The sequence below is a fragment of the Pseudoliparis swirei genome, chromosome 15, assembly GCF_029220125.1.
Source record: "Pseudoliparis swirei isolate HS2019 ecotype Mariana Trench chromosome 15, NWPU_hadal_v1, whole genome shotgun sequence".
Classification (NCBI taxonomy): Eukaryota; Metazoa; Chordata; class Actinopteri; order Perciformes; family Liparidae; genus Pseudoliparis; species Pseudoliparis swirei.
In genome coordinates, this window is record NC_079402.1 from 17,026,090 (window position 1) to 17,038,289 (window position 12,200).

The 12,200-nt window shown below is 41.7% G+C and overlaps 1 protein-coding gene across 1 annotated transcript; it reads right to left on the bottom strand.

Annotated features, from left to right (window-relative positions):
• Positions 1–679: 679 nt before the first annotated feature.
• On the bottom strand, positions 680–6,483 carry sdad1 (SDA1 domain containing 1). The gene is made up of 22 exons (XM_056432425.1): positions 6,314–6,483; positions 6,114–6,218; positions 5,771–5,869; positions 5,531–5,641; positions 5,035–5,106; positions 4,849–4,949; positions 4,710–4,767; positions 4,543–4,617; positions 4,328–4,429; positions 4,169–4,238; positions 3,976–4,079; positions 3,697–3,754; positions 3,555–3,613; positions 3,395–3,471; positions 2,744–2,841; positions 2,595–2,671; positions 2,303–2,438; positions 2,097–2,188; positions 1,816–2,006; positions 1,603–1,687; positions 991–1,152; positions 680–897 (listed from the first exon to the last, which is right to left on the bottom strand). Exons 1-22 carry the CDS (start codon positions 6,401–6,403, stop codon positions 850–852), a joined length of 2,070 nt encoding a protein of 689 aa, XP_056288400.1. The 5' UTR covers positions 6,404–6,483; the 3' UTR covers positions 680–849.
• Between the last annotated feature and the right edge of the window lie 5,717 nt (positions 6,484–12,200).

Here is a 12,200-nt window from a genome sequence, read left to right on the forward strand (position 1 = left end):
CCCGAAATGTTGACAGACAAACGGATTGACCAATCACGGTGAAGGTTTCGTGTGACGAGTTCTTTCCGCGCGTGTCCCGACACGTCGCCCTCCGTTCCTCTGTGTATCAGAGGGGAGACGGGAGGAAGGAGGAGCAGGAGGAAACCCGACTGATTCATCCACGAGTTTAAACTGATTTCTGCTCCTTATTTTCGCGGAGAAATGATTGTTTTAAAAACGGAAACAGTGTCAAACCGTACTGCTGCGGTAAAAAAAAAAAAAAAAAAAAAAAAAAACTTGCGTTAATTGCGTTAAAATATTTTAGTGCGTTAACGCGGCCAAATTAATCGCATAGATTAACGCGTTAACGCTGACAGCCCTAATTATTATTAGTATTTAGTTTTATATTTATTTTTCATTGATGCTCTGATGTGCTGTGATTTTTGAAAGCTAACTAAGCTAGCGTTCGCGTTACCTGGCAAGGGGAAATAAATGGTTTTAATCGGGAGTTTCTAGCGAGTTTTTAAGATGCCGGTTTCATTGAGCGGAATGTTTGGCATTGGCACGTTAGTTGTGATTCTAGGTGCCTCATGGGTATTGTAGTTTTAAGGCATTACCATTAAATATTTATTATAGCCTCATATTTAGTTTTTGAAGCAGATCAGTTAGTTTAAGGTTAAAAACAGAAATAGTCACATAATAATAAACAACGAATGTTTATTTCAGAGCCGTGTCAAATGTATGCAGTTCATCCGCTGAAAAAACATTAATAAACAGTTTTGCAGGCTACTTAAAGGATGTACAATAATATAATTTTGTCACCACCGGACGGCCACCACGAAGCAAATATAACAACCATGTCCGCGTGTCCTACTTGTACTGCTTCTTCTTCTTCAGGAGCGTGTCCCGGAGAGCAATCTGGAGAAGGAAATCAAAACCATGTCCATTTGAAAAGCCACTTGTATTAAACACGGTCAAACACAGTAGCTACTTCTGAAAGGTGTGACGTACCTGTTTCTCTCTGAAGGAGCGTTTGCCTTTGCTTCGGACACTCTGACTGTGTCTCATCATCATGAAGTTCTTCGTCTTCCTCTTCTCCCGGTTGCTGGTGCTGGCGTGCGGGTTCAGCTTGGTATGCTTCTTGACAAAATCCTTCCGGTCTGGCCGCCCCGCCTGGAAAATCAATAAATTTCTTGAGCAACAGAACATTACTCAAAGAAGGTTTTGAATACTCAAAATAAAAACGGATTTAAAAAAAAGATACCGTTTCCAGCTTTACTAATCCAATTATTAGCCGTTTTTCTTTGTAGTCAGTAATAGCAAAACCATAGTTTTCTGTTTTTGTTACCTTTTATAAACCAAACCAAGAACATAATCAGCAGGCTACTATTTACAAAAGCCGCACATCTTGATGATACATATTACAGGCTGGACAGAAGAACACGGAAAAGACAGAAACAAACGATTTCTTACTTAATAATGCTCGATAATTACCACGTACGAGTGTCAAACTCTTTTTTTAGAAGCATTATCTAGTGTGCAGATTATATTTTTCACAATGTTGCAGCTGGTAAAGCAACTATGAATAGCTCAAACCACCCTACAGTTGGCACTAGGGTTTACCTGTGCTGTTGCCAGGCGGGATTCCTTGTCTTCTTTTGGCTTCTTATGCAGTTTCTCAATATTCCTCAAGGTCAGGATCTCTCCCCTTTATTATATGGGAGAAAAAAAGGAGTACAAACCTCAGTACAATCTCCTATATGTACCCCTCCGCACACTACAAACAATCTGTGTTTTGTTTTTATCTTTGTAAATGCTTTAAAATAGCTTTCTAACCTGTTGTCGTCTTCATCGTCGAAGTCCACGTTGCTCCTCTTCTGGCCCTTGCCCGGTGCAGCGTTGATCTCCTTGGCCAGCTGGACCATGCGGATCTTCTTGAACTCATCTTGAGTGAGGAGCCTGCTGCCGCTGACCGCCGCCGCTTTGGCTTTTCTTTCCTCGACTGGCATATCCTGAAGCTTCTCCACCTTACACACGCACACGTTTTATATTAGGACAAAGATGCTACACAAAGTGAACCATCAGCGTTTGAATAAGCGATCCAGTTTTATTCTCACCAATCCTCCTCCGTCTTCGTCAGATGAGTGGTGAACATCCACCCACTCCCCATCTTCACCACCATCACTCATACTGGCGCTCTCCCAGCCATCTGTTATGAAAAATAGGACAAATACAGATCATCTCTATGCACACACTGGATTCTGATCAGTTCAGCCACTGTAACCAAATCCTATAGATTCACTAACAATAGAAAGCTGCTCACCTTCGTCTTCCTTTCCCTCCTTGACCCCCTCCTCCACCTCCACCTCCAGGACTTCAGCTCCAGGAATGTAATCTTTAGCCTCCAGCTCTCCGTAGTCTTTGATCTTGGCCTCTCCTGACGCTTCCGTGGGTCTCCCCTGGACAACAAGCGGCACAATTATTCACATTTTAATAGACAGCGCTTTGTCAGTATCACTATATTCACTTTTGTTGAATGCAAAGACAGAAAAATATCAGTAAAAAAAAAAGTGGTGGCTGTTTTTGTTTTTTAAACATTATAAGTCTAGGCTCACCCTGTCCCTCTTGTGTAGCATCTTTGGGTTAAGACTCCTGAACAGCTGGATCAGCCCCCTCGCAGACATCGTCACATCTGAACGCAAATAGACAAAATCATGTTGTTTTGTGAGCACACACACACACACCCACACAATAAAATACTCACTCTTGTCCTTGTGGCTCTTGTACCGAGCGAGGTCCTGCAGCAAGTCTTCAGTGAGGGCGAGCGGACAGCGGGCCGTCAGTTCTTTGATGGCATTGATCCTTGATTTAAAAGAAAGTGTTGAATTTACTATGACACGGTAACTTGGCACGGTAGTTACACACAACACTGGAATTTATATTTCTGTAAGAAAATGTTTTCCATCACATGCAAACTTTTGATAACTCAAACCACAAAAGTCGAAATAGCTTCTTCTCGATGGGAAGAGTCACAAATGCACAGAACAATTCACAAATATATTCAATTTACAAATGACCGCAGAACATTCACAAATACATTCCAAAGAACACGGAAATAAATTAAGATTTATAGAAATGTGAAAGAAAAATCACAAATATATTTATGCATTTGTCTTTTTGTTTGTAGATTTATATGTAGTTATTTGTGGATCTCACTGCATTCGTTTGTGGGTCGCTACACATTCGTGCAGACTCATGAGACTCTCCTGCCGTGGCTCAACTCGTAAATGCTTTTTTTCCAACATAGACCTATCGGTAGCCAATCTATATATTTGTGAATTGATCCGTGCTTATTTGTGAGTCTCTCTGTGTGCATTTGCAACTATTGAGACTGATCTGAGCCCAAACTACTCACCCCACAGTCATCACCTCCCCAGAGTTTCTTTCCGTCACAAAGTTGTTGGCGATGGTCATGATGACAGGTTCGATGGTCTGCATCAGAGGGAATGTGTGAAAGGTTTATACAGGAATCCTCATGTCACATCCACACGCGTTGACATGAGGGCGTAATGTACCTCTGGTGGGACCAGTTGATGGGCAGCCTGGGCAGCACACAGGAGAACCTTTGTCACCTCTAGAAAAGCAACAGTTTGTTTAAGACATCTCATTATAAGAGGTCAAAACCCTTTAACTTTCTTAATTGAGAGTTATGTTTACCTCTTTGATGGGGCTGTAGAAACCTCTGAACAAAGGGATAAAAATTGAAGAGGAAGAGCTGGAAAAGAAGAAGAGTAGTATGCTTTTATTATTATTCAAAGAACCCTGGCAGTGTCAAAATTATGACCCTTGAAAAAAATAAAAATACCGGCAATGATAATCTTGCACATTATTCATGTGAACTTTGGCAATATTCACGAGGGCCAGTTTTATAGTAAGTCATCGGCCATCACACTAAACAAGGAGAGCACAAACCAGCTGTAGAGCCACGTCACTCACCTCGTGGATTCCAACCAGTCTGGATATGAACTCCATCATCATCATCTTCACCTCGAAGCGCTCTTTGGAGGCTTCCAACTGCTTCAAGAGTTTCTCAGAGAAATCTTTGGAAAAAAAAGAAGAGATAGTCGATATAAATTGTTGCACAAATTCCATGTGCTGCAGATGTCATGGACAAGCCAGGTGAGTCTACCTTGCGGATCGTGGATGAGGTGAATAGCAGAGAAATTGAACACTTCTGGCTTCTTCTTTTTCTTATGTTTCTGCAGAGCGAGTCAGAACAACTAGGGTTATTAATTTGAACACAACTGACACAATACAAGTCATGACATAGCAGTTACAAGTGGGGTACCTTGAGGACTTTCATGGCCTTTTCCAGCTTCTTCTTGTTTTTGCAGGTTTTCTTGCCAGTGGAGTATCTCACCTTCAGGTCTCGGACTGATGGTCCCTCCGGCTGTTACATTGACAAACGTATTTGTATATCTTGAATATGCATTAAACACAAATTACCTCCTGTACTGAAAAAATTACCATTCAACTAATTTGTATATTTTTTGGGGTACTTGCCTCAGAGTCTGAATCACTGTCATTTTTCTCAGTCTCATCTTTGCCCAGAAAGAATTTAAGACCGGCAACAAGGATCTAAGCAGGACGAGAGGCAGGTGATAATGTACTGGGCTGCAGCTCACACAATAACAGAAGCAGAGCATTGCTTTCAATGTGAGAAAACCCACCTTCGTAACCTTGGAGAAGCACGCCGTTGTTATGACATTAACTGTCTTGGCATCGTTCCTGCGACACAACAAAACAATCAGACTAAAGAGGCGAGAAATAGTAATAACGTCTTGTAAAGTAAGAATAAACAAAACCCACCATATGTTTCTTTTGTAAAGCTCCACCATGACGTCCAAAGAGATCTTTGCTGCGATGGGATTACAGTCTCTCAGCATGGTGTACATGAAGTTTTGCAACGTCTGAAACAAACAACATTACCACACGTTATACTATTTGAAGCTGCTGTAGAAAAAAACTAAAAGCATAACACGTGTGACTACTTACTGTGTTAACTTTGTTGTTTTTATGCTTGGCATTGATGTTTTTGATATCTGTGACAATGTGTGTGTACAGTGTCTGTGGGGAAAGAGAAGCAAAGGTTCACTTTTGGAAGCTGAAGAAGATTTAAATATATGAATACAGAAGTAAAGCTAGTCCGTCCGTCAGTCATAGAGTAAATGCTATATAAGGAAATCAGACGTGATGAGCATAAATAATATGAGGGAAATTAACTTGGTACAATAAATTGTCAACAAATTCACCAGAAGTACTTATTATAATTGATAAGAGCAGACTTTATTAACGTGCGCCTACAATTTCATGGGGAAATTTCTTATAATAGGGCTGCAACTAGCAATTATATTCAATATTAATGAATCTGTGGATTATATTCTAGCTTTGGTGTTTGATTGTTGGGTCTTTAAAATGTCTTATCGTTGCAGTACTACATAACTGCATGCACAGGTAATATATGTTGGAGGGCGTAGAGCAGTGCTCTGACCTTTCTGAGAAGTTTGTCGTGACATCGCAGCAGCTCAAAGAAGAGCTCCAGGAGGCTGGTGGGGTCGATCAGATTCTTATTCCGCAAAAGAATCAGCGCTTTGCAAAAAGTCTGACAAAGACAGGAAACAAACAAAAACATCTCAACACCAACACACATGTAATTTGCATAAATATCAACAAACTAATGTTTCCGGTATTGGAAATTACTTATAATATGAGTAGTAACATATAGTCTCACCATTCTGATGTCCGACTCGATCATTGTGTGGTGACTCATTAACAACCCAGACAGCTCTTGTGGAAAGGTGGACAGCTGCTGCAGGTAGCAGTGGGCAACCTGAAGGACAATGACTTTAACTACACTGGAATGTAACTAAGTACATTTACTCACTTAATACCTCCACTCCAGTACATCTCAGAGGCAGATATTAAACTTGTTACTCCACTATACTTATGACAGCTCACCATACAACCAAGTACATTTACTTCCACTCCAGTACATCTCAGAGGCAGATATTAAACTTTTTATTCCACTATATTTCTCCTATGACTGACTAGTGGACACAAGCGTAACACGGTACCTGAGCGAGAAACATGACGAGTTCCGCCAGCTCCTTGTTCGGTTTGTCAGGCTGCAGTTTGAAGATCAGCAAATTGGACTGGTAGTGCCGGTACTGCTGCAGAAACTGTAGAAGGGACAACCGCAACCGCTTTTATTAGTTACTGTAGAAAGCCTAGTAGCTCGCTAACCCCGTTAGCACGTTTGGCTAACAACACTCACCTCTTCTACGTAGGACTGCGGATCTCTTTTGATAAGATTCTGCAGTTGGGGCAAATTGTTAGGCAGCTTGTTGTTGTTTCGCCCCGACATGTTTAAAGATGGTCTTTACCCAGTGAGTAGAGAAAAGTCTGAAAAACAACGCTTTACAAGGCAAGCGTGGCAAACGTGTAGGCTGCCATTTAATTGCTCTGGAAAGTAGTCACTTCCGGTCATAACTCGTCACTTCCGCTTTCAGGAAAGGGCGACCGTGTTGTTGATATTTACTTATGCGCTGCTGTGTTGAAAATAGTTTAAATTCATAATGTTATACACCTTTAACTTTTTAGATCTTGTTTAACTTAACAATTAAAACAATGTGATGTAAATATAAAACATGCAAAGACATCCAACTCCCTTCATGAATTGTTTTAAAGAAGCCCGACACCATAGCAGAGATCTTACCCGCACAGCGATGAACTAACTGTCAAATGACATAAGTAGGTGAATTAAATTATTGTTGACAACCAATCCTGTAGTTTCTTAAATATAATTATTTGACTGCAGTTGACCACACGTTTTACATGTTTAGATTAAGTCCCTTAATCTCAGCAGCAGCCAGTTAGATTCACCAACGGTGCACTTTTTTTTTTTTTTTTTGGTCACGTGGTACAGGTCTCGCGGGAAAAAATATAGGCCTATATATATATGTTGGCGAAGTAGGAATGTATTAAGCTTTCTGCACCACAGCGTCATCTGGATCTGGTGGGGCACAGCTCCTCATCCACTTGGATAGCATACCCACTTTTCCTCTGAATCTCTTGTTTGTTTAGCACCTCCCAGGAAAATGGAGATGTAGGAGGAGATAGATGTGAGAAATACTGGGGTAGAAACGATTACGATTACTCGAGACTTCACGCTCTCTGCTTCCTCGACCCGCCACTCTGCTTGTTAATCGCTCGCCTTGATTTCGGGTCTCGAAGGTGACATGTTGTAATATTTGGTTTATCTCCATCTTAAAGTTTTTGAGTTCCTGTTTGATGTCGTTCAGTAGCGATTTGAGCCAGATATTTCTGGTGGGGCAATTTTGTATGACGTCATGTCACCGTCACACAAGAAAACTGTAAAAGAAAAAAGTGTGACTAAATATCGTGAACATGTTTAAGCTTTAAAGTAAGAAAGGTAATTCTGCCAGGTATAATGGACTACAACGTGCTTTTAATAAAGGTACTAATTCTGTCAGGTAGGAATTCTAAACAGACAACCAAATATTGCTTAAAACAAAGCAGCTAATTTCATTAAGGTGTAGTATCTTTTTAATAAAGCTATAAAGTGCTTTTGTTTCAATGAGGAAAGGAACCGTCTTCGCCTCCGTAAAGGGGACCAAGAAACAAGCCAAGCCAAAGAACTCAACTTTGAGACTGTGCCGCTCTTTGGGGTACCATGCAAGGTAAATACCCACATATCATGAGCTCCATGTTATTATGACCACACAGGAATGAAAAGAATGGTTTGTAAAATTAAGTGTTTACCTCTTCATTTTGCAGACTAACAAAGGCGATGAGCTTTCCAATCGAATCCAGGGGTTGCTTGGCAGTTATGAAGATGTGCATGATCCATATCCCTTTGCCATTGAGCCATTACCCATTCCTACTTGTACCTTCTCACTCTGATCAGGTTATTCCTTTCTACAGATGAGTTCAGATGAAGATATTTGTGTGGAGGACATCTTGAGGGTGAGTCCAGATGTTCACATAGCGCTGTGTAAAATAGAAGGTTTCGCCTCCGTATTCAGTCCGTTACTCACGGGAGAACAAAAACCTGTTACAGTGGGGCAGACAGATAGAGCACCGAGAGCAGCAGCCGGAGGAGCTGGGGCAGATACTGGCGGGGATCTCGGCCATGCAGAGGGACCAGGTCTTCCTGACCTACAGGGAGATTATCAAACGCCAGGGTATGAGTGTTGGAGGTGCGGGCAGCCCTGACACATCCGGAGGGAGTGTCCATTGATAGAGGTGGGCCAGGTGACCCAGGTTGCCGGCTCTCCAACACCTTCCCCAGGTCCGGGAGCGACATACCGCATTCCGGTAAGAATTCAGGGGGGTACACATCAGGCGTTGGTGGATTCGGCTGTACCCATGGAGAATCCACCGGCTCCCGAGTTTCACTCCATGGAAGATTTTCCACTTGAGGAGTCTCGGGACGATACTCTACGCTCAGCCTTTGACCAAGTGATACACATTGATGCTAACATTTTCGGAATTATAGAATTGCAAGTAAAAAAAAATATATATATAAATAATTGGACATGTATTTAATTTGTATAATTATGACATTTTTATGTGATGTGATATTGTGTATTTTTCGTGTGTGTGTGCGCAGTCATTCATTTGAATTGGCAGATACCGGAGGGGTAGAGTCCACCAGCTCCAGCGACTCGGAGAGTGAAGGCACCATTGAGGAACCAACTTTGCTCCTTGTGAGTAACTTAAACGTCAAAACCAGAGAGGGCAGGTCGCCCAGATCGCGCTGAAGCATGCAGCTACCGCTGTGAAGTGTGAGGAATTCGTCGCCACGCAAAAATTAAAAGAATAGTTTGTAAAATGAAGTGTTTACCTCTTCATTTTGCAGACTAACAAAGGGGATGAGCTTTCCAATCGAATCCAGGGGATGCTTTGCAGTTAAAAAGATGTGAATAATCCATATCCCTTTGCTATTGAGCCATTACCCATTCCTACTTGTGTAACCTTCTCACTCAGATCAGGTTATTCCTTTCTACAGATGAGTTCAGATGAAGTTCTATGTGTGCAGGACATCTTGAGGGTGAGTCCAGATGTTTACATTCATGTTTACAGCTGGCTTTTGACTTTTGCCAACACAATAATGTGAGTATAGATCTATAAATTGGACACATTTTGTTTACTTGACCTAAAACATTAAACAACCGGCCTCACAGACATTTTATACCATGTAAAGTTCTCACTCGGCTTCTTGTCTTGAATTTGCAGCGGGAGAAACTATCATGTGCCGTCACAAAATCTAAAATAGATAGGAGTACAACTCCTGCATGGAATATAAAGGGACACCTGTTTTTTAATTGGCCCATGTGTGTAGGCTCCTAGCACATCACACTCGTTTTAATCCTCAACAGGAGATGATCTTCTCGTTGCCCCCTCTCCTGACACCTATTCACTCACCTATCCCCGATGAACCCTCCAAGTCCCTGTTCCAAGCCAAGGTAAACTCTAACTTGAAATTTCTGCTCTCTGCAGCTGTCGATGTGTCTTTAGGAAGAGGGATCCTGCTTGCAGTAATCCTGCATCCTTCCTTACCATCTTTGATAAAGTCCACATGATGAGTCCTTGTGATGCAAAAGTACTCCCAGAGGCTGGAAAACAAGAATACCTCATCAAATCGTGCTTCTTTAAAACTGGAGTAGGTCCCATAAATCAGATTAATATATATATATATATATATATATATTTAGCAGAACCGCCTCGCGCTGAAAAGGTAACAGGATACAAGCACCTAGGATGGATGGAGATGGATGTATTGCTGTAGGGATGGATTGTTGTAGGGATGGATGGATGGAAGGCTGCAGAAGAGCCGGAACTCCCAGTGGTCCCGTGTGGTCATTGTCCATTATGTGGGGTACAATATCCGATGCGCTGCTCCTACCCCACACAAAGTCACGCTCAGCCCGTCCTGCTGTCTCCAGTCCGACTACTTGGAATCAGTAGTAGCAAAGAGAAGTCTGAGAGCCTCTGGCAGAGGGGGCCCAAGCCTCCTCACAAAACAACCCACAAGAACTCCGAAAAGACTCGACCGATAGCCGAGAGTTGTCGTGACCCCCACAGGCTGAAAATACAAATACAGCTGCACTGGGCGATGTCCGTATTTAGGGATGTTTGCATATGGAATATATGTATAGCTTACAATACATAAAGGGAGAAATTATCCTCAAAATGTACAGGCTATATAAGCTCTGTTGTTTTTTATTATTGAGGATATTAACAGCCGTCTTTTAAAAGCAGCTGGCTAACATTACCATGAAAGGCGACACCAAACGTCTGAAATGATCCGTCAAGTGTTCAATCTTATGTTGTGGTGCAAAATATCAAGAAGCCCAGACTTTTTGAGGTAGTTCAACAGGGCAAGGATTCTAAAAAAATTGAAATATGCTTGATATAACAATTTCTCTCCCTCGTTTCACTCCTGTCCACACGCACTTGTTGACATGCAGATTGTATCCGGCGACATCAGTGACCTCCAGAAGAACCAGGCGATCATTGTGGCCAAGGTCTTTTGGGTAGTTCTGTGTTCACGGTCTGTTTCTGTTGCGTTGGCTGTCACTCACCTGTGCCTCTTTCCCGTGTATTTAGTCTGTGTCAACCTCTTGTTCAGGGTCAGTTCGTCTCTGAATGTTTGCCAGTAAAGACCTTTTTTTTATTTTTTTTATCTGACTACCTCGTCTCTGCTGTCTGCTACCGAGTCCTACTTCCCGTGGCTCCCAGCCTCTCGCGTAACAGCAATAACCTTTGATGAATGCCATCTCTGCGTTGCTTGGAGTTTAATAAATGCCCTGGCACTGTCTGGGTCTTTCCCTGCTTTATCGTTTCTACCCCAGTATTTCCCACATCTATCTCCTCCTACGTCTTCATTTTCCTGGGAGGTGCTAAACAAACAAGAGATTTAGAGGAAAAGTGGGTATGCTATCCAAGTGGACGAGGAGCTGTGCCCCACCAGACCCAGATGACGCTGATGTGCAGAAAGCTCAATAAATTTGTACTTCGCGGCAAAATATATATACATTTCTTTTACCGCGAGACATGAACCCCGTGACTAAGAAGAAAAAACAAACAGTCAGATCAATGCCAGTTACGGGTTAGTTAGCTGTCGCTAGATTTTGACAACTTTGGAAGGGTTTTTAAGTAATATGAATGAGGTAGATTATTTGTTGAGGGTGCAATTTAGCACATTGCTAATGGACATTTTTTTTGAAATAAAACGTTTGGGGCCACACAGACCAGATGACTTGATCCTGCAGCAGCCTGGTGAGAAAGCGAATCGAACTTTCAAGATGGAGGTTTGAAAGAAGGATATGGCTAACTGAGAGCACAACAAAAAGAGCACTGTTCTGTTTTATTTATATATATATATAATAGGATTTATGCTCCCTGCTGGCACTCAAAATGCAGCCCATAGTATATCTGACTGGTCTATATAGGCCTACTGTTATAATAATCAGCTAACCCTATTTTTGTGACGGTGACATGACGTCGTACAATATTGCCCCACCAAAAATTGCTGGCTAAAATCGCCACTGAACGACATCAGGAACTCAACAACTTTAAGATTGAGATCAACCAAAAATTACAACATGTTGCCACCAAGACCCGAAATCAAGGCGAGCGATTAACAGAAGCAGAGCGGCGGGTCGAGGAAGCAGAGTAATCGTTTCTAACTCAGTATTTCTAACATCCATCTCCTCCTACGTCTCCATTTTCCTGGGAGAAATGGCTTCTTATGGAGGGGTCAAAATACGAAGAGGAAAAATACCGTAATCACGGATGTAAAAGCAGCCATTATTAATACAATATTGTTAAAAGATGCAATTTATTAGTATTAAAAGCAACAGACATATAATAGATCTCTTTAGATGCCCACTTTTTTTCTGTGGCCCCGAAACTAAGGGCTTTTTTTTTAAACAAAAAAATCTAAAATGACATCAAAGGCATTCGTCTTTACGCTGGAGTTTTAGACTGTTTCCCCCCTCTTTATGAATTTTAATGTGTCACAAATGTCAGTATGATTTCAACTTTACTCTAAAAACCAAGAACCGAGAGTAACCACGAAGCCCCAATCCTTTACTTGTATGGAAAGACACTGAATATATACTGGAGACATCTGT

Excerpts from the sequence above, each read along its gene's own strand:
- sdad1 (XM_056432425.1), bottom strand. The coding sequence starts at position 6,403 with ATGTCGGGGCGAAACAACAACAAGCTGCCTAACAATTTGCCCCAACTG. Across the intron at positions 3,614-3,696 it reads TCTACAGCCCCATCAAAGAG|AGGTGACAAAGGTTCTCCTG; the intron begins GTAAACATAACT and ends TTGCTTTTCTAG. Across the intron at positions 1,153-1,602 it reads CCCGCCTGGCAACAGCACAG|GCGGGGCGGCCAGACCGGAA; the intron begins GTAAACCCTAGT and ends TTGATTTTCCAG.